General features: G+C 36.4%; 1 protein-coding gene across 1 annotated transcript; it reads left to right on the top strand.

Annotated features, from left to right (window-relative positions):
* Positions 1–670: 670 nt before the first annotated feature.
* Positions 671–13023, top strand: LOC143613031 (protein ACTIVITY OF BC1 COMPLEX KINASE 8, chloroplastic-like). Its single transcript, XM_077086862.1, has 21 exons — positions 671–1045; positions 1462–1597; positions 8893–9059; positions 9275–9395; positions 9488–9588; positions 9659–9757; positions 9849–9959; positions 10035–10114; positions 10352–10421; positions 10517–10590; positions 10672–10741; positions 10859–10947; positions 11036–11160; positions 11338–11418; positions 11567–11627; positions 11742–11796; positions 11885–11983; positions 12076–12165; positions 12241–12300; positions 12397–12520; positions 12724–13023. The coding sequence occupies exons 1-20, from the start codon at positions 671–673 to the stop codon at positions 12511–12513; spliced, it is 2181 nt and encodes a 726-aa protein (XP_076942977.1). The 3' UTR covers positions 12514–12520; positions 12724–13023.
* The last annotated feature ends 10362 nt before the right edge of the window (positions 13024–23385 follow it).

The raw sequence follows: 23385 nt of genomic DNA, 5'->3' as shown, positions 1-23385 counted from the left end.
TTAATATCAACATAAATATATTATTTAGTTTTATATAAAGATATTGTATTAGTTATTAATATTAAATTTTATATGTAACGAATTTTAGCATTGATTTAGATAAAATAATTAATTTAAATTTCAAAGAAAGAAATTTTCACTTAATGTTTGTTTTGCAATTAAGATTAACAAAAGCTAAGGCCAATCACTTTAAATGGTTTGTTTGTTTTTAAGACAACCTGTTTTAACACATGGTTAGTTATGTGTTTCATTATCTAGAATTGAAACAAAAAATAAAGTGAAGATACTAATTTTAATATGATGGATAAAGTTACAAATTAAATTACAAATATTGTATATAAAGAAATATTTAGAGATTTATAAATTTTCTAACATTTTATTTTCATATTATGTTGTGTAATTTATTCTATCATTTATTGTATTTTTTATATATTAAGCATATTTTTTATATTTCAGTGTTATTATTTATTTTAACATATAAAAGAATAACTGATGACTGAGTCGTATATGGACTTGAGGCTGACAGTGGTTTGACTTTTCAACGCCAAGAAACAACTGAAATTCCATTTCCAAACCAACCAATCAACCCATCGTCCTCGTGTCATGTCCTTGACCACATCTTCACTATCTTAGGGCTTAATTCAGCAACAATGTAATTAATCTATTATTCATGGCGGCAGCAGCAGCATCATGTTGCTCCGCCTCAGCTTCACTCAACCTCACTTTCCTCCGCCCAAATTCCGCTTCCAACAGACGCAATGCGAATCGTTTATCTGCAAAAGTAGCTGTTAGAGGTCGAATTCGAGCGGTTACAACAGAAGAACAAGTGATTATTGTGGACAAGGAGGATGGGAAGGTAGATGTTGCTGGTAATGCTAGTTATCTTAATGGTGTGGAGAATGGGAGCTTGATTAAGTATGTTAATGGTAATGGAATGAGAATTGGGGGAAATGTTGTGGAGAAGAATAAGAATAAGAAGAAGACAATCGAGGAGATCGGTCAAGAAGAGGCGTGGTTTAAACGCGGTGGGAAGGGCAAGGTTGAGGTATATGTTATATATTATACAGTTTCTTGTTGATTGTTTAATTTAACAATTAAGAGAGTTCAAGATTTAGTTGAGGAAGTAATTGAGCATGCACAAATTTGGGGTTTAGGGCACTTGTAGAATAAGCTCAATAATGGCGTGGCAACGAGCATGGAAGAAATAAAATGAATCATTTGTTAATGTATAGCTTAAAAGCTAAATGGTAATAAGCATATAGATACATTGATAAGCAGAGTGGATTAATTGTTAAGAGCTTAGAATGGTGGTTTGGTTATGAGGTGATGATGTTATTCAAATGTGGTGTTACTGCTATTTTAGGAATGTAATCTGTCAAAGTTGAATGATTGTTAAATTCTATTTTAACCTCTTTTTAGTGTGTAGTACTTGCTCCTGATAGAGACTTTATGTTTTTGTAGGTATCTGTTGCTCCTGGTGGGAGGTGGAACAGATTCAAAACTTATTCAACCATTCAAAGGACTTGCGAAATATGGGGTTTTGTTCTAACGTTTCTTTTTAAAGTCTGGCTCATCAATCAGAAGTTTGCATATCGAGGTTAGTTACAGTTGCATGGTGGTTTATTTGTCCATCTCTTACCGCCTTAGATGATGATGATGATCTCTGTTAGTGTGATACTGTGTTTCTCCCTTCAGTTCAAAGGAAATTTGTTTGACTTTAGAGGTTGATAAATTCTGATCTATATGCTTAGGTAAAACATTGAAAAACAGATAACATTTGACAACATAGCTGTCCAATTTTCATGTTGGATCTTTCCTTGTCTTCAGAAGGAATTTTTGGGCACAAAATGCAATTTCAAGCCATATTATAGAAATAAACTACAACCCAAACCAAGAGGGCACATTAATCTAGGAAACACGTGCTTGCAGATTAATTATTTCTCCTAAACAAGTGCCTTAATCTTGGAGACATTCATCATGACAAATTTTCTCTTAAATCTGTGCCTTGCATCTTTCTTGGATATACCCCCGCTCATCATGAGTATCTGACAATCTGTGTTATGATCCTAGCACAGGTCGTTTCTATACATCTCGTCATGTCAGATTTCATGAAACCAGCTTTTCTATTTCTTCACTTGTCACTATCAATGTGTCTTCTACAACCGTCTTTCCTTTGTTCTTCCTTTGTTTGTGCCTCCTACCTCGAATCCCATGCCTACTACATCATTCTCTTCTGAGACCCTTTCAACTCCACAGCCAACACTGTCACCATCCTCTGTGACTCCTCTAGCACCACTACCATGTTGGACGTAATTTCCAACTTAATAGGTCCAACCTGGTTACCTACTCGTACGGGTCTATTAAGTTGGAAATTACGTCCATCAAAGACCACCTATTTCGAGTTGGAAATTAGGAGGTGATTGTTAAATTAGGGGGTGATTGTTGGACGTAATTTCCAACTTAATAGGCCCGTACGTGTAGGTGACCAGGTTGGAAAGAACGCATCTGTGGATCAATAGACGTCAAGACCGATAAGAAGAAGACCAAGATGATGGGGACCAAGAGGGTTGTGAAAGTCGAGATGGTCAAGATCATAGGTCAAGTCACACATGTAAAAGGAGGCAAATTTAAATCAAAGATAACCTATTTCGAGTTGGAAATTAGGGGGGTGATTGTTGGACGTAATTTCCAACTTAATAGGCCCGTACGTGTAAGTGACCAGGTTGGATCTATTGGGCCTGTGAGATTCATTAACATGTAATGGGTTTATGGGGTTGCCGTCTTGACTAGCAAGTTAGGTTAGTCTATATAAACCGTGTAATGATTTGGCATTATAAAATGTGAGTGTGAGATGCAACCAAGTTAGGTTCATCTAGAGACACACCAGATGTAACCGAGTTAGGGGGTTCATCTAGATGCAACCAAGTTAGGGTTCATCAAGAGTCAAACCGAGTTAGGGTTTGGGAGTTGTAATCAGTTTTTTGAGTAATAGTTTCAGATTAATAAACGAGACTTATTCGTTTAGTTCGTGTTTGATTATCGGTCCGGGACTTGACCCCACCCCCTTATCACATGATTACTTGTACTCGTGACAATGCATGTAGGCTCAAACAGTTCCCTCTTCACATACTGTTTCATGCTTCCTTACGACCCGCCACCGAACCACACGCTTTTTACCCATGCACAGAAGTCCAAAGAATGGCGTGATGTCATGCACTCTGAGGTTGTTGCTCTACAAACTGCTTGTACATGAATTTTAGCTCCCTGCTCATCATGTGCTAACAATGTCGGATGTAAGTGGGTTTACCACATTAAATGAGACACCAAGGGGTCCATCGGTCGGTCGTTACAAACCCCAACTGATTACCTGGGGCTTTGGAATTGATTACACCGACACCTTTAGTTCAGTTGTAAAATCAACGACAATTCATCTAGTTCCCTTGATTGCCTTCTAACGTGGTTGGGGCATTCGTCTGAATGATGTTAACAATGCATTTCTCAGTGTTGATCTCTCAAAAACTGTTTATATGTCTCACCCCCAGGTTTCGTTTACTGTACTTATCTAAGCATGTATTTTAAAGTCTATCTAGGGTCTCAAGCAATCCCAACGAGCCTGGTTATCTAAATTATCTTCAACTCTTCAAGCATTTGGCTTTCTCAATGCATATCTGGCACATCTTTATTTGTTTATTGTCATGTCTCTATGACATGATATGTTCTTGCATATGTTGATTATATTATTATCACTGGAAGGTCTTTCAACCCTGTCACTGGTCTGATTAGTCATCTTCACTCACCATTGCTCTCAAAGACTTGGATTTTCCAAGTTCTCTTTTGGGAATCAAGGCCACCTTCATAGAGTACACTCTTCACCTCCAATGCAAATATCTACTTGACCTACTATAACGTATTAGCCTAAGTTAATGCAAACCCTTGTCTAATCCTGTGGCTTCGGGTCGCCAGCTCTCACGACACTCTTGTATTCCTCTTGATGACTGATAGAACCCTGAAAACGAGATTTATTTTATTGAAATAATAACATAGATTCCCGTTTTCTGGGTTGATTACCATCTCGAGAGGTACAATTTTGACTGAGTTATGACTTGATTAATAAAATGTACACGCAAACGTGCAAATTGTACAATAAAATGTGCACGCAAATGTGCAGATTTGCACATGATAGAACTCAGATATGGGTTCTATATTTCTGGGAAAGTCACACAACAAATTTGAAACGCAGATTTGCACACACAAAATTGTACACACAAATTTGAAATGCACAAAAGTCGATTATCAACCGCAATATGTTTTGGTTCAACAACGGGTCTCTAAAGCGAGTCAGCCTATAATTGAATGGCTTATTGCTTGGCACAACAATTCCTTTCTTTTTGACTTGTCCTCAAGTAGATTTTCTGGCCAAAATAGTACATTTCCAAATTACCAAGTCAAATGCCAATTAATTGCAGTCATAACTCAGTCAAATGGCCAATTAATTGCAATTATATTCAGCTCTAATCAGGGAGAAATTGATGGCTGTCATTAATATTTCATGTCTTTAAATAAAGTTGTTTAGGGTGAGAATAGAGAGTAGACTATCTAATCTAATCTAATCCAACTATACTATTAAAAGAAGACCAATTGTCCATATGTCATTCAACTAGGCCCTCCACATAGGATGCCAAGTGTACAAGTTTCCAATTTAACAAATTCCAGTTTATTATCTATTTTGGTTTAATTAAAATTGTTAAAATGAAAACTATGTTGTTGATGGGAGTTGAATTCACTACCTTGCTTTTAAAATGTTTGTGGCTTACCAACTCAACTATGATGATTTGATGCTAACCTTCTCTTTTCCTTTATAGGTATAGATTTACAACCTTCCATTTTGATTTCTTTTAAAATACACATACAAAGTATTCTTACCAATCTATGTATTTTAGGAAATATGCAAATACCTATCCATTAATATTCATTATGTAATACCTTGTAATTTATAAAATTATAATGTTCATTATGCAATTCATATATGTGCATCTGACGTTTTCTATATTTTTCACCCGTGTGTTACACATGACACTAACCTAGTTATTATCTAAATTGTTCTTGTAATTGGAGACTTGCCATCTCGAATTGGTTACATCGGAGTTCTAACCCTCTCGAATTGGGTCTTATATTTGAGTAATCGAGTCATTTGATTGAGTCCAGGTTCTAGACTCTATCAATGACCCCTTGTTATATTGTGGCATCGTTGACGGTCCTCAGTATCTCGCCTTGAGTAGTCATGAAATAGCCTATGTTGTGAGTACTGAATAAACAGTAAAATCTCACAATTTTCGCAAATTCCTACCGATCATCATTGGATTGCAGTTTAGCATATTCTCTGTTCTTAAGTGTACTTTGACATATGGATTGTGCATTCATTGGTCTCCCAGTTATTCTATTCATGCATATGTCGATGCTAGCTGGATGCCCTGACGACTGCCAATCTACCACCGGCTACTGTGTGTTCCTAGGACCAAAATCTTACTGGCTGCAGTCCAAGAAGCAGCATATTGTTGCTCCGTCTACTGGTCTAGTACAACGGCGGAATATCATGCCCTTACTCATATTAGACAGAATATGTTTAGTCATATTGAAATCAACTTGCACTTTATCTATAATATTGTTCTCACTCGCACTCTTCATGTTAAGCATGTCTCTACTGTTGCTCAACTTGTTGATCTCCTGACCTAAGGTTTGGCATCCGCTTGTTTAACACTCTTCAGTCCAAACTCACTGTCTTGTCACTCGTTTCGCTTGTGGGGGCATGTTAAAGAGAAGTTTTTCATGATGAAAACTTTTGTATTTCACTCTCGTAGTCGTTTAACTGTGTTGGTTTCCTTATGTATATTCAGTTTCTTAGTCTCTTGAGATCGTGCCTCTTGATATCACTTTTCTTATTCTCTCTCTCTCTCTCTCTATATATATATATATATATATATTAGGGGATGGATCTTGCGAGAAGTGATATTATAGCGAGAAGTGTGAGAAATGAATCTGAACCATTGATTGTTTTTAATCAATGGTCTACAATGAAAATGGCAAATTCGTAATTAAAAACATATATTTATGACATATATTTAATTAAAAATGGTAGATATGTCTGTAGGCCTCATTAAACCAGACTTTAATGTGTTCAGCGGTTACTTTACATGAGTAATCAATGCTCATTAGATGGTTAATATGATTTTATTTTTTTCATTAAAATTATGTATATTATGGATTTAATCCGTTTTCATATGGTTATATACAATATATTTAGTTAAGTTTACATTTCATTTGTTTTGGCTACACTATATTGCATAAGCAAACTGATTCCTACACAACATTAGTTTTAGTTATGACTACACAATATTTGAAAGTGTGCCTACACTACATTAGTTTTGTCTACACCACATTAGATATGTCTAAACTACATTATTTATGACTACACGATATTTGAAAGTGTGTCTACACTACATTAGTTTTGCCTACACTATATTAGATATGTCTGTACTACATTAGTTATGACTACACAACATTTAAACATGTTCCTACGCTAAATTAGATATGTATGCCCTACATTAGTTATGACTATACAACATTTGAAAGTATCCCTACACAACATTACGTAGCTACGTTATAAAGATAATTCTATACTACATTAATTGATTAAAAGAAAAAAAAAACATTGTGTAGGCCATTAAAAAGTTATATAGATATGTTGGTTGTGTAGTGATTTTTCATTTAATCGTTTTCCAAGCATGTTGGTTGTGTAAGTATGGTTGTGTAAGGATTTTGTGTAGGGACATGCAATTTAATAATCGTGTACATTATATTTGTAATGACTACATAACATTTGAAAGTGTGCTTACACTATATTTGTTATGTCTACACAATATGTGAAAGTGTACATATACTATATTATTTTCGCCTACAATACATTACATGTCTACACAACATTAGTTATGACTACACAACATTTGAAAGTGTGCCTACACTATATTAATTATGACTACACAGATACACAACATTCAAAAATATGCTTACACTACATTACGTAGGTATATCTACATTACATAACACCTACACTACATTAGTTGATTAAAATCGAGGAAAATTTTTTTTTACATTGAGATCAAATAGAAAAATAATAATAATTAACCATGTTTTAGAATAAAATGATTTTAAATCAAATGCATAATAATAACAAGGTTTTCTCTTTTTTTTCCTTTCCTTTTTAATTTTTTTACAAAATAAAGTGTATGTGAATACAATATTCACAAAAACTTTATAATTGTATGTGCTACGGATTATTACACCTAAAAACGTAAGGTATGGATTATGTAAAAATATTAATCAAGCCGTTGCCTTCCTATTATATTATTATTGTTATTGTTATTGTTATTCTCATATAAATTAGCCTTTTTTTATCAAATACACACGCACACCTGTGTTGATTTCTATGTACTAATAATAATAATAATAATTTGTAACTGCCATTAGTTAGTAATTTATCATTAACTAAACTATTAATGAGTATGAGTTACAAAACAAAACACTTTATATTTACTAATGTACCATTGTATTTAAATAATCAGAAATTAAAAAGAAATTATGTGATTGGTTAAAATACTTCTGAAATGAACCTAATCCTATATATATATGGGGGGGGATCTTTGAGAACCATGTTGAGTTTTAAGAACTTAAGAACTCCATTCTAGGCCACACATTTAATTAAATGGATTAGAATATGTGGTTGAGATTAAATCTACCAAAAAAGTAAAAGTAGGAGAGAGAATAAAGATGTAAGTGGTTACACTAACTTTTACGTCCGTTACACATGTGTAAAAAGTTGACTCGGTACGTAAAAAATTTTGTAATATCTTTACGTGTATGTAACCTACATATATTACGCACGTGTAAAAAAAAATTCAAAAAAAAAAAATCGTTACACTGAGTTCTTTCGAGTTCTTAAAACTAAAGGGTTCTCATTTGAAATCTCCCCTATATATATATGTGTGTGTGTGTGTGCACGCGCGCGTGCGTGCGTGTGTCTCATTCTTAAATTTATGCAATACAAATACCTTCTTTATCAAGATTTGTTTCACTTTTCACTCTTGATGTTGCTTAAGTCAAGCGCTTTATGTTTAGTCTGCATAAGAATTTTCATTGTTATGAAGAACTTTTCTATTTGCATCTTAACTGTGGGTTTCTTAGTATTCATGATAAACGGTTTATTAGCTCATCCATTAATTCAATCAGACCGTTAAAAATGATTAATAGATTGTAAAAATATGCAAGCAAAAAGAAACAAAAAATTTAAGCGATACTTAAATCTTTTTGTCCCTATATAAAGCCCAATAAATATCATAAATAAATTTTTTTACACGATATATACATTCAATCCGACCTTTAAAATTGGGACAATGAATTTAGACAACAAATTTGTTCGAAAAAATCATGATAACAGTATGAACTTTGGATTTTTTCCTTATAAATTGACATATCACATATCATTCATCAAGTCACTTCCAATCTCTCTCTCTTATGAAAATGGAAAGAAACCACCTGAACAATGGGGATTCGGAAAGAACGCAAGGACACTTTGATATCTGAAGATTTTAAAGGGCACCTTAATCATGGTACACAAAGATGCATGTACTGTTATTGAGGCAGGGCCTGTGCTCTTTAATTTCTTCAAGTATTAAAGTTTTCTTGATGTTGTTTTGAATTCTACATTATTATATGGTATTGTTATCGAGAAGTTGGTCAAAAACCTATTTCTATGCTTTTGGCCTATGATTTGCAAGTTTTTTATAGTTTCGCTTTTTGTTATTATTAATTTTTGGCTAAATCTTTGGTTGTCTGCAGGGGGGATGACAGAGCAAAAGAAAATTCAAAGACGGAAAACTCTAGCCAAGTGGTTGAAAGAGAGTATTTTGAGATTAGGGCCCACATTCATCAAAATTGGGCAGCAGTTCTCAACAAGAGTAGACATTCTCGCCCAAGAATATGTTGATCAATTATCAGAACTTCAGGTATATTATCTCATTGATTGTCAAATCTCAGTTGTTATTGATGATTTATGTTAAGTAATTTGATTAATTTTTTTGCTTGAGTATGTAATTGTAAAGATATGAATTATGAGATAGTTTTACTTCACAAGCACTACTTTCTGCCTACTAATAGTTATTTGAATCAACCAAATATAGTATTTTTCCATATGAACTAACTCTTTGAACTCTGCATACAGGATCAAGTTCCTCCATTTCCATCAGAAACTGCTGTTTCCATTGTCGAAGAAGAACTTGGAGCTCCTGTTAGTGAATTATTTGATTACTTTGATTTTGAGCCAATAGCTGCTGCCAGTCTCGGTAATCACGAGATTATTTCAACGCCATTGAAAAACTTATGTTAATCAACCAATATATAGCTATAGTCTTGGTTTGACTTATATGTAATGCAGGTCAAGTACATCGAGCAAGATTAAAGGGTCAAGAATTGGTTGTTAAAGTACAAAGACCAGGCCTCAAGGATCTTTTCGATATTGATCTTAAAAATCTAAGGGTTAGTCGATTCTTAATTTAAATTTATGTTATCAATATCACGTATTAACATTTTTTTTTGTCTTTTTCAGGTAATAGCAGAAAATCTTCAGAAACTTGACCCGAAGTCTGATGGTGCAAAAAGGGATTGGGTTGCTATTTATGATGAGTGTGCTAATGTATTGTACCAGGTGACTCTTTTCTACCCCACATTATTTTAAAATGGTGACAGTTGTGCTATACTTTTTATTTTTAATGAGTGCTAATTTGTGTATCTTTCAGGAAATTGATTATACAAAAGAAGCTGCAAATGCAGAGTTGTTTGCAAGTAACTTTAAGGATCTAAACTATGTAAAAGTCCCGAATATATATTGGGAATACACAACTCCACAGGTAAATAGTTCTGTACATATACGAATTGATCCCGAATATTATTTTCTTTAGCTTATTATGTTGATCCAACTGTAGGTTCTTACAATGGAGTATGTCCCGGGAATCAAGATCAATAGGATACAAGCTTTAGATCAATTAGGTGTTGATCGCAAAAAGTAAGTATAAAAGAGTTTTAATGTAAATAAAATTTACGTGAGTTTAGTGCTTAAAGAACATTATTATGCATATTTGCTATGGCAAAACTAAAATGTGCCTTGGTTAGATTAAACGCTAAGTGTAGCATTATAGGTATCATATGTATAGGTAAACAGAAAACAACAAAAATTAAAAATGAGAACATCTAAGCATGATTTGATCATCTAAACATGTTTGGTAATATGTATGTTCCACAGGCTGGGCAGGTATGCTGTTGAATCATATCTGGAACAGATACTGTCTCACGGTTTCTTCCATGCTGACCCTGTAAGTTTTCTGTATATTCTTCTGGATTTTTATTTCTGGTGGCATACATACAATGCGCATGCAGTGTATGGTTAAAATCATCTTGTTTGATTCAGCATCCTGGTAATATAGCTGTTGATGATGTGAATGGTGGAAGGCTTATATTTTATGATTTTGGAATGATGGGGAGGTAATGATTAAGCAATTTTAATAAAATGAGAAAACATCATAAAATATTTTCTTTAAAATACTGGCCTTTGAGTTCTTGCAGCATAAGCCCAAACATAAGGGAAGGTTTGCTGGAAGTTTTTTATGGAGTTTATGAGAAAGATCCAAATAAGGTAGATGGTTCTCTTTGATTTGTTCTCTTTGGTGCATTGATTAAATTTTTGTATTTTTGGTAAGAAATAGATATTGACGATTACTTATTTATAATAATTTTATGATTTATGATGCAGGTTATTCAAGCAATGGTTCAAATGGGTGTTCTTGTGCCAACTGGAGACATGACAGCTGTCAGAAGAACTGCACAATTCTTCCTTAATAGGTTATCCTCAAAGCCTGTAATATAAATATAAATATATATTTCGGTTATTTTTTTATCACCCATGTCAATATAACCTACATATTTACAGCTTTGAAGAACGCCTTGCGGCACAAAGAAGAGAGAGGGAATTGGCAACTGCAGAACTTGGATTTAAGAAACCGTTGACCAAAGAGGAAAAGTTAGAGAAGAAAAAAGAGCGTTTAGCTGCAATTGGTATTGATTATTTTATCTACTAATCTCACTTTATGTTATTTTGATTTTTGGCAAATGGCGGATTTATTTGATGGTATTAGTATAGCAGATTTAAAATGCTTTTTCCATGTACTGTGATATCGGTTATTGCATTTTTTTTCTTTAGTTGCAATTATGTTGAATAGCTATTTATTTTAGGGGAGGATTTACTGGCTATTTCAGCAGATCAACCGTTTCGATTTCCTGCCACTTTCACCTTTGTTGTTAGAGCTTTTTCAGGTATTGGGTTCTAAACTTTTGTAAATATTGCTTCTAATACCAGAGGGAAATGCACTCTCAACTTAGATACCTGACTACCTAAGTATTAATAATATCATAATAATTACAATTTAAAGAATAACTCACTGTGTTTACTTGTATCTTACAGTGTTAGATGGCATTGGGAAGGGTCTCGACCCACGTTTTGATATCACTGAAATCGCTAAACCGTGAGTGTTAATTTTGACCCATTTACTTATTAAATTAATAGGGAGAGAGGCCATATTATTGAAGTGGTTAGTGTTATCAGTAAGACAGTAACATGATATTTTGTTTATTTCTAGCTATGCTCTGGAATTGCTAAGGTTTCGTGAAGCTGGTATTGAAGTGGTCATCAAGGTTTAATTTTAAGCAATTTTTCATAATATTTTGCATTTTGTGTATTCAAAATCTAATTTCATATTTTGGTGTCTTCTTTGTGTTTCAGGACATTAAAAAAAGATGGGACAGACAAGCACAAGCATTTTATAACTTATTTAGACAAGCTGACAGGGTTGAGAAACTCGTTGCAGTTATTGAACGATTGGTGAATATCATTTTGGTCTATTAAATTCATTTCTCATTTTCATTTTTCCATACCTTATCTGTATTACAAATTTGTATATTATATTGAAATAGGAGCAAGGTGATTTGAAGTTACGAGTTCGAGCATTGGAGTCCGAGAGGTCGTTTCAGCGCGTTGCTGTTGTTCAGAAGACAATCGGAAGTGTAAGTTTTATTTAATAAAAATGATCTTATTATATAAATAATATAGTTTTTCTAATTAAATTTAATGCATGGCAGGCGGTGGCTGCTGGAAGCCTAGTCAACCTGGCAACTATTTTATACCTCAATTCGATCAGAGTTAGCACCAAGTTTATTTGACTGATAAATTCATTTAGCAATAAAGTTGATGGACTTTTGATGCTAAAGTATATTATGCTTCATGTCTTCTTTCAGGTTCCCGCAATGATATCATATTTCTTTTGTGCATTTTTTGGATTCCAAGTTCTGTTTGGCCTGCTGAAGGTTAAGAAACTCGATCAACGGGAGAAATTGATTACTGGAACAGCTTAAACAAACTGTAAGCCTTTTGTTTTGTTGATAATGTTATCTTGTAAACTAGGATAGTGTAATTATACTAAGTTCACCAAAATTTTCATTCTCATTTTAACAATTAACTGATAGAATAATCAGAATTCGCTACACAATCAAACATCTTATTATCTAATCACTTTCATAATGCATATCAAAACACTCTTTGAAACTACTTTCTATCTTGTGCAGATTAAAACCGTAAATACTTGTGTGTTATAGATACAAGTTCACAACCTAACCTCCAAAAAGAAGTCACAGAGTTTTGTAGGCAAACAATCCTTCCAATTTAGAGATCTGTGGTGAAATATTGTATGTTTTTTGTGGGTCATTGAAGCTTCCTGAGCCCATGGTCCATGAGCGTTTGGATACTTGGGGTGTGGTTTGGTTCACACATTCGACTTTCACATCTGTAGATACGTATACTCTGTAAGAGAAGGGCATGGTTTGACCATGGTCAGGCTTCTTTGACCGGACACGCGTAATGTACCTTGGTGTAAACTAACAGTAATACCTGTATGCTAATAAAATTATATAAGTGGACCGCTAATGGAGCTTGCTTTCATTAGTGTTTGTCGATGCCATTATGCTGGAGCGCAATTTAATAGTCTCCCAAGTTCTTGATCAGTGATCACCATGTGTGGATTTAGGTTGGGAAAGTATTCCGCTTTAACAAGTTCAGTTAGATCAAATGTAACTTCAGGTTAAATATGCGTTTTGGTGCCTTGTGTCATAACCCGAGTTTGAGGCAGTGGTTGCTTTTTAATACGGGTTGAAATGGCTCAAGCTAAATTATAGAAAATAATTATTTTTACCTTTTATGATATTTAACAATTATTTTCCTAGTTAAAATATTTATTACTACATTTAAAGCTTTGTAAAGTTAGCATCTCATATTAACCCGTAAGCAGTTATCATTTTTAAAATATCTATTTGCCATACATTAACTTTCTTTAAAGGTTTATAAGTGATCAAACTACTATTAATGAGTATCCATGTTAAGTTTATAAGTATAATAAACTTTAAACATAAGCATTTATTATGTCATAGTGAGAGCTTAATTCATAAATTACTTGATTTTTATATAAATCGATTGTTCGGTTATGATTCTTCTATAACTACTATTATGGTTTGGTTATGGTTATTGTTATGGTTATGTACTTATGTGTATGAGGAATCAAAATAAGTAAATCGAAACAACACTAAAACCAACATTTTATATCTTTCATAAATCTATACTATATGCGTAAAATATATGAAAGGATGGTAAATTAAGACCGTTTGGTTTTAAGGGAACTAACTACTATATTAAAGCAACACATAATGTCATTTAACTATGCTATCTATATAGGATTTCACCTCAACAATTTTCAAAATTATAATTTTTATAAGCTATTTAATTTTAATACTATTTCCATTTATATAATTACTAACAAAGTTATGAATATAACTTTAAATATTGTATTAATTGAAGTTTTATATATTTATGTCACACCCCGACTAGCACAATGCGGAAGCGTAAAACGGGAATGTAACAGACACCTCTGGTATCAACAACATTGTTTATAAAGAAACATTACAAACTAATTTAGATTGTATTACATTTCATTGTTCTATCATTGTTTCACAGTCTAGGTGATACAAACAAAACTAGTTCGTTAACTATACGATCTTACTACTAGCACCCTTGCTTTTATTCACATAGCATCAACCACACACCTTGGGCAAGTAACAGATCACCAAGTCATTCCGATTTAGGTACACCTGAAAAGCAGTTTAAAACGGGTCAACTACTAGAGTTGGTAAGTTTCAAAAGTTTCAAGAAAACAGTTATGAATATTCACAAGTTAACACTTGTAATCATGATATAAGTATGTATTTATGTAAATGATGTAATTATGCTAAGCTACAGTGAAGCCTTGACTATTTGTGCTGCGTGCATCCATTTCTCACGCCCAATCAACCACTGTGGCCCCCTTTCCGCCCACAATATGCCCCAAGTAGCTATGTCTAACACTACATAGCATGTTTGTATATTAATGGTCATGTGTAAACGGGGTAAAGTCTCAGCAACACATGCCGGCTCCGTTTGGGTTTGTCAAACCAATAGTACTATTCACAAGCCACCGTCTCGAAGTTAATCACTGTGTTAGTGGGGACTTTCGTGTGTTAGCACTTAGATAATTCACATCAATACATGTTTCAGGTATGTATATGTAATCAAACATGCTTTTCACCCCAAAAGTTCGTAAAACTGTTTAGAAGTGGGGTCATGAAACTCACTGTTTAGTAGATAATCAGTAGCACGTCGGTTCGAGGTTTGTATAACTTGCAATCACGGTTTCCTATAATCAATATTATAATAATATTAATATTTTAATATTATTATAATCTCAATACTAAACTGGGATGTACAACTAATCTGGGTATAGCTGGAACGCCCAGAAAGTGGCAATAGGCTTAGGTTGTGATGTTGTTCAATGTCTAATACTTAAAACCAAACTTGGCTCAGATTCTCGTTTTCCCAGCTGGGCCAAGTTGTTCGTTTACGCATTCAGAAAAAAGTTATGGGGAAATAAGCTTGGCTAATAAAATGATTAAGTTATAAAAAAGGATCACATACTGGGGTCCCAGATTAGCTACGGGGTCCGTTTCCGTTTATTCAGTTTGATTTAAGAAGAAACGCGCACAATCTATCCGGATTGTCCAGGTTTCTCATAGAAAAATTCATTTTTACTTAATTAATCCAAAAATATGATTTTTGATCACTCTTGGTGTTTTGATATTCCCGCAGGTTCGTTAGTCGCGAACTTGCCGGTTTTTATAAAAACTGAATTTGTTTAATCTTCAAATTAGCATAATTAATTAACCGTTAATCATTAAATTATGAAAATTTAGCAACTTATCAATTAAAATATGTAGATTTTTATAAAAATATTTCTGGAATTATTTACTGATTTATTAATTTATAAAAATTCATTTTATCAGCTATATTTCACCTGAAAATCGTCCGTTTACCCCAAACAATTTCCAAAAGTTCCACAAACAAATTCCTGAATACTCAAATTATGTCCCAAAACAACCTATATCAATTCAAGAATGTAAAAAGGTCGTGCAATATTCTTTTCGGCACAAATTCGGCTATAAAAATTCACACGAACGCATATGCACAAAACACCCTTAAACTTCTCCAAATGATCCCAAAATTCATATGTGATTAAAATACATTAAATCTGAGTTCCCAGAAAAATTTCATAATTTTTGAAGCATTTTAACTATTTTTCCCCATTAAACGTCCCAATTCGGTAATAAATTCGCCAAATATTCTCGGATGGTCGAAAAATTACCAAATTTGAACAGGGACTCAATGACATGGTCCCTGATGTCCCTGCAAAATTTCAAGGCCTAATAATATGCACATCACAACCTTAACCTAAACAGCCCGTAAGCGAGTGTTTTGGCATTACCTTAGCGGTTTTGATTCGTTTCCGCCTTTCTAATAAACTTTTCAAGTTCTTGTGCTTCTATGTAGTCTAGATACAAGTCCTATATCACAAACCAAGCAAGTTTCATCAATAGAACAGCCCTTTAACTTAGGGTTTCAGATAGTGCACAAAAACGAACTTTTGAACCGTAAAAATGTCGTTTTCAACCCTTTAATCCGTGTTTATGGCGAAAAAAACTATCAAACCAGGTTCCTTGCCATGTGTATGATCAAACATGTTTATGGACCATTTTTAGGGTTTTTACATGGTTAGGAATGGTTTTTAGTAATCAAACTATGTTTACAAGTGATTGAACGAGCTTTAACGAGTTAAAAATTAGCCAAAAATGAAGCTTTTTATCTTGTTCTTGCTAGGTTTTGAAAGAACCAGGTTGTGTCCAGATTTTTCCACAAGAAAATGATCTTAAAATATCTTACACTTAATTTATATTTAAAGGAAACTTGGGGGGGGGGGGGGTTTCCCCTATTACGGCCGCCCCAAAAGGTGGGGTCCATGCCCCCCCTTTTGCTCATCTGCCTCATTTCTCGTACCCTTACGTGAAATTCCGACCCCAAATTTATTTCGGGTTCGGTTTTTGGCGCGAAAAACTTATCGGGTGCGTTAAACAGCACGAAAACGAGTGTTTTTCGGTTAGTTTTGTGTAAAATTATAAAAGCATACTATATGTTTGTAAAAATCGAAAATATTTTCATGGATCGGTTAAAACATTTCAAATAAGTGTTTGGTAAATATTTTTCGGCTTAACGGATGATACAATGCTTGGTTTGTAACTATCTTTCGCGTTTAAATCTATAGCGGGTAGTTAAACGAGCATGTTTTCATTTAACTTGTTTGCTATCAAACTAAGGCCATGTTACTAATATTTTAGCTCATATTAAACGTATATCACTTATAGATGGCCCTCCCGGGATATCTGGGTCATAACCCGACCCGTTCGGTTAATCGTTCGTTTGTTGCGCAAAAAACGTTTATTTGCTTAATCGATAAATACGTACCGAGGTGTACCTTTTTGGCTCAAATGTCACATTCTCCCCCCGTCAGAGAATTTCGTCCCCGAAATTTGATTATTTAATTTTATCTTTATTTGGAAACAGGTGCGGGTATTTCTTTTTGAATTCGGATTTCCGCTCCCACGTGAATTCGGGTCCCCGTACTGAGTTCCACCGAATTTTGACTAGAGAGATTTTGTTGTGTCTTAATTGTTTTATTTTTCCCTCTAATATTTCCACCGGTTCTTCAACGAAATTCAGTTTTTCGTTTATGTTTAAGTCTTTTAATGGCACGATTTCGGTTTCGTCGGTTAGACACTTTTTCAGGTTCGAAACATGAAAGACATCGTAAATAGAACTCAACTCCAAAGGTAATTTCAGTCGGTAGGCTACAGGACCGATCTTAGAAATTACTTCATACGGTCCAATGTATCGCGGAGCTAGTTTACCAATTTTACCGAATCGAATAACGCCTTTCCACGGGGATACTTTTAGAAAAACTTTGTCGCCTATTTTAAAGGATAACGGCTTTCTACTAACATCAGCATAGCTTTTCTGTTGATCTCGGGCGATTTTTAATTTGCTTGTGATTTTACGGATTTTGTCTGTGGTTTCTTGAATCAAGTCAGATCGTGTAATTTGGGTATCTCCAACCTCAGTCCAGCACAAGGGTGATCTACATTTCCGCCCGTACAGCGCTTTATATAGTGCTGCTTGAATGCTACTGTGATAACTATTATTGTACGAAAATTCAACCAGTGGAAGATGTTGATCCTAGTTCCCACCGAAGTCTAGTACACAAGCGCGAAGCAAATCTTCTAAGGTTTGAATGGTTCGCTCGGATTGACCGTCGGTTTGGGGATGATATGCGGTGCTTAGGTCAATTCGGGTTCCCAAAGCTTCTTGTACGGCTTGCCTGAAACGAGAGGTGAAATGGCTATCACGATCAGAAATAGTTGAAACGGGTACGCCGTGTTGGGATACAATTTCATTTATGTAAATGTGAGCAAGTTTTTCGGTTGAGTAAGTGGTTCGGATTGGAAGGAAGTGTGCGGATTTGGTTAGTCGGTCAACTATCACCCATATTGCATCGTTTCCTCGGAAAGTTTTATGGAGGTGTGTTACAAAATCCATGGTAATTTGTTCCCATTTCCATTGTGGTATTTCCGGTTGGTGTGTTAACTATACTATTATATGTAATTAAAAACACACATGTATGTATATGTGAAATCTTAAATGTCATTAACTAACATTAAAAGCTTTCCCCATATTTTTACACAATGTTGGCCGTAACCAACAATCTACACTATTATCCTTTTCAAGTCATATCTAAACTAGTATAAATCCATTACAAGTCAAAGATCACAAAAATCTACCAAGTATGTCATGGATCACCATCATCACACTCTTTCACCAACTCACTTCTTTCCTATTTCTTTCTTGTCGGCTGAACTTATCCATCCACCACCATTCCACTTTGTTTTACTTTCAATTCACTCAATCATCCCTTCATACATTATAATATTTTTATAGCATGAACCATTTCTCTAACACCCACACATATAGAGCACCTTATATCCAAAAATCTAACACACACAAACTCTTTTCTCGTATCTTTCGGTTTCCCCTCTCTTGGCCGAAACACACCACAACCACACATATATACAACCCTTTCAATTTAAAGCAAGATTTAAGGAGTCCAAAGTTTGGTGCTTCAAGTGGTTCAAGCTCGAGATCATTCATTCTCATTCTCTAAACCAACTTGCTTACAAAAAGTGAGTATTTTGTTAATTCCTAAATCTTAACCATATAAAAATTTTACTGGTTGTTTATGCCTAGAAATCTCACCCAAGTAGTATGAGTCTCAAAAACGTTTAAAACTTGAAAGACCTATATTCTAAACTAAGTTGTTTCTCTAAAGGCATATGGTAATTATAAGTGTTACAAGAGTTTTTCTAGCTCAAAAGATGTTATTTCAAGTATTTTACTAGTTTGTTTCGTAAATATATGAGTTATGGGTTAGAATAATGTTATATCACTACATCCAAGTATATAGTGTGTAGGACGTTTCAAATTGATGAATCTTTATATAAGTTGGGTTAAACATAAAGGTATATTAATATTCTCATAGAATAAAAGATGATGTATTTTATTGGTGGAATATGGACATGGTGTGATTTTAAACAAATATTTATTAATATTTCAAGAATGAAAGGTCGTGCACATGTTAATAAGTTTAGTATAAAACCTGGATTTTAAACATACATTTATATATATATATATATATATATATATATATTAATGTATACAACTTTGGTTATAAATATTGTATACATAAGTGCTTACAAGGGATACTCCTACAAAAATTAATTATACAATCCCATATAAATTTATTTGTTTTAAAAAGATGAGTTACAACATAGATTAAAGTTGTGAACTTTTTATAAAACCGACACAATTTTCAAATGAGATAAACATGATATTCTTTGTTATATATATGTATATATCTTTAACATAAATATATATATATATATATATTTCAATGAATGCGATAACTTACCACCAACGAGTCGTAAAAAAAATAATAATAATGCATGAAACATCATTAACATAAGGTGAAAGTAGCATGCTGAAGAAACACTAATTGACCCTGGGCAGATTACGGATAATCTGGGGGTTAAATAGATGTTTCCCACGATGGGTTATATCCGGCAAAGATGGTTCTTCTGGTGACCTGCAAAACAGACACCGTGAGCTCGTCACTTAGAAGGGGGGGGGTACCTCCTTGTGACCACCCTCCGGCGTGAGAATCAGACTAGATTGCTCTTGAATATAAGTGTATATTAAGAGATTGCTAGAAAAGATAAGATGTGATAAGGTAATGTAATGTAATGTAATGTAATGTGTCCATACCATTCCAAGGTGTTGGAGTATTTATAGCCGAAGGTAGGTTTCCAAGCAGGTACAGCCGGCTGAATAGTATTCCTGTTCTGCCAACTGTGGGCTACGCACGTGCCATGCTGGTGGTTGGTGGGTAGGCAGCGGCTGATAGTGACCAGGCCGGCTGTGTACTATTCCTGTTCCACCAACTGCAGGCTATGCACGTCCTCCGACAGGTTGGTGAGTAGGCAGCGGCTGATAGTGACATACAGTACAAGAGCGTGCTGCTCGTCATACTGTTGTCAGTGAGCTGTCGTATCTTTGGTCAGATCTTTTGTCCATACCTCGTCAGGTACAGTACAAAAGATCCTCCAGTATCGTACGGACTGGCTCATTTGTGCGGGAGTGTTCCCGGCTTTGTGCTGGAGTGTTCCCGGCTTGCTCACTCCTTCTTCAGGTGACATTACTGAATTATTTAAGAGTTAAGTGCCTTGTGCGTGTAGCCTGCTGCGCGGGTAGCCTTCCCTGATGGCTAGTATCCGTTGCTGCGGGAACAGGCGGAGTACGTCGACCATTGGGAGGCTTTTCCTGCGGTAACAGCTTGCGTACTGCGCGTAAGGACGTCACGTCTCTGAGCATGGTGGGTCATGCGGATCCAGTTGGTTTCTGCGCAGATGTCTCTTCAAGGTGAGTCTTGCGAGTTTAGCCTTTGCGCAGACGTCCCTGTTGAAGGTGAGTCTTGCGGGTTCAACTGCGCAGACGTCCCTCTTTGAGGTGAGTCTTGCGGGTCCAACTGGGCTCTGTTGGGACCTACCTCTTCAAGTCCCCCCAGTCCAATGTTCTTCTCATGAATTGTTAATAAGTGAGGTGAACTTTTGAACTTAAGCAAAGGGTTTTGAAAAGGGTTTAGTTTTAAGGTTTTCCATGGGGATTCTTTCCGCGGAAGTCCTAATGTCACGTGCAGAAATTCACGACTTTTCTGCTTGATCTTTGGGTATGATGCGGGTAGGTCTGTAACCTCTTCGCAAGTCAGGAGCGTTGAGTTCCACTTGTATAGATTCTCCCTGAGGTTTTGGTAGTTTTGAACATAGTGATCAGTTATGTTAAAACAACCAATTCTATCTTGGAGCTTCAAACAATCTAGTTCTCGACGTTCCCGCTATGCGGGGATGTTATTCCCGTTTCCGCAAGCATGGCCCAGAAGATCCTTCTTGGTTTCAATTCGTATGTGAAGGGTTTCGCCTTGACACTGTACCCGCACTCGTCTTATAGTTACTTTACTTCCAAGGTATTCCTGGCTTCAATTCCCTGCGGGTGCTAAGTATGTGAAGGGTTTTGCCTTGACACTGTACCCGCACCCGTCTTATAGTTACTTGGTTGCCGAGGTATTCTTGGCTTTAATTCCCTGCAGGTGCTAAGTATGTGAAGGGTTTTGCCTTAACACTGTACTCGCACCGGTCTTATAGTTACTTGGTTGCCAAGGTAAGGGGTATAGTCCCGCTTACTTTTGAATCTTTTTGAATCTTTTTGAAATTCGAATAGTTGGTGAAAGGATAAGAACAGTCCAAACTGTTGAAACGTCGTCCGACGGTTTCTTCTGGCAGTGTCAGGACGTGCAGGAAGTTATGGCTACGTGACGGTATATGGTCATTCCAGACGCTTTTTCGAGCGCGTGGGCGCGAGTTTTCGGGCGCGTGGCCGCGAAGTTTACGGCACGCATCCTGTCAACAGCTGTTGCCAGCTTGCTTTTTCCACGTGTCATAGTTTCATTGCACCAGTGTTTTCCTCTCTCTTCCGCATTAAATTCATCGCATTCATTGCGATGAGTATATAAAGGGAGGAGAGGTTGCATCTCAACTCACAGTTTCACCTCTCTTCTTCTTCTAAACGATTTCCGGCGAATACTCAACTTTTCTGTCGAGCATTCTCCTGAAATCGTTCTTCTTTACATCCAAAACATGTCTTCTGTTCATGATCTTGAGGCTACCGCCGAGGAGTCTGACGTGTATGCCGAGAATCCGTCGTCTACGTCGGACAAGGATGACAAGAGTACTGCTGGCGAGTGCCAGTGTGCTCTTCCGGTCGACCTTTATCAGTACGTCGTCAGGAAGTTCATGCTCGAGCCTTTCGAGCCTGAGTTTCCTGCACCTCATCAGACGGTGTACGATGCCCCCAAGGGCAAGATAGGGGTGTACGCTGCATTCTTCGTCTATGGGAATCTCAGGTTCCCATTGACGAAGTTTGTATACAGTGTTCTGGAGAGACACGGTGTGCATCTGACTGAGGTACACCCAATGGCGATCGCCAAGATCCGCCATTTCGAGTGGGTGTGTCTCATTCTGGGTGTGGAGCCCCATGTTGACCGCCTGATGACCTTCTATTCCTGGAGGTGCATCCAGGGGTGGTATACCTTGGTCAATCGGATCAAGGGTTTGAAGATCTGCGCTACCGAGCGTAGTCTTCGATCTTGGAAGCGGGAGTTCTTCTATATCTCCGCTCGCGTCGTCCCCATAGCGATGACGTTCAAGAACGGGAGAGCTCTCCCGAACCTTCACGCCTCCAACTACCAGGAGGCGGAATGGTTCTCCAAGGTTTCCCGGATCCAGTCTCCGGTTTACCGCTTTGCGGAGTCTGGGACGGTGATGCTCGGGATGAGCCGGGTGTGGAAGGAGGCGTCACAGATTCCCATCGTCCTCGAATACGGTTTGAACTCTGTCCCTTACGGTATGCTTCATATTATCCGTTAATTTAGGGTTTTTGTTTTAACCGTTTTTTCTTTTTGTTTTCAGAGGGAAACGACTTGCAGTCTCTCCTGCAGCCGCGGGAGAGTGATGGTCCCGCTCGGATAGTTACTCGTGCTCTAGATGAGAATGAGTTGCCCATCCTTGAGCAAACGGCGGATCGGTTCGTGGAGGTCTACCCGCCAGGCCACGAGATCCTGAGCGCTAGGCGGCCAGGTAAAGAACTTTTTGACCCTCGCCCTCTCAATGCTCAAACCTCTACGGGAATTCCTCTAATTTTGTCATCTTCTGATGAGGAATCCGCAGATGGTCCTTTCTTGGCGAGGAAGAAGAAGGCTGCCGGCGGGAAGGGCAAGGCGAAGGTTGCCTCCACTGCCGATCAGGGGAATCGGTCAGAGTCGGAGACCGAGAGTGAAGAGGTGGCGGGGAACCCTGGTGGTGATGAGACCACTGTTCCGGAGGTTGAGACAGCTGTCACCTCCGGGCAGCCTAGTACAACGACGGTGACCGGCGTAAAGAGGCCGGTTCCATCGGGTTCGTCCCCGCCTGTTCGTACCTTCAAGCTCAAGAGGACTCGTAAGTACAAACTTCCTTTACTTTTAACTTCATATCTTTCCGCCATTATACTTATATATCTTGTCTTCGTGTAGGCGTGGATGCTACCGCATTCCAGGGTGGAGCGGGGAGGAGCACCTCCGGACCCATGATGGTAGGTTTGGTCAACCTACCTGAGGCGAT

This window comes from Bidens hawaiensis, unplaced genomic scaffold (assembly GCF_021521415.1).
Source record: "Bidens hawaiensis isolate Kalapana, Puna unplaced genomic scaffold, B.hawaiensis_p1.1 tig00036414_1, whole genome shotgun sequence".
NCBI classification, from domain to species: domain Eukaryota; kingdom Viridiplantae; phylum Streptophyta; class Magnoliopsida; order Asterales; family Asteraceae; genus Bidens; species Bidens hawaiensis.
Note: the sequence above shows the minus strand (reverse complement) of the source record. Positions and strands in the feature narration are given on the sequence as shown.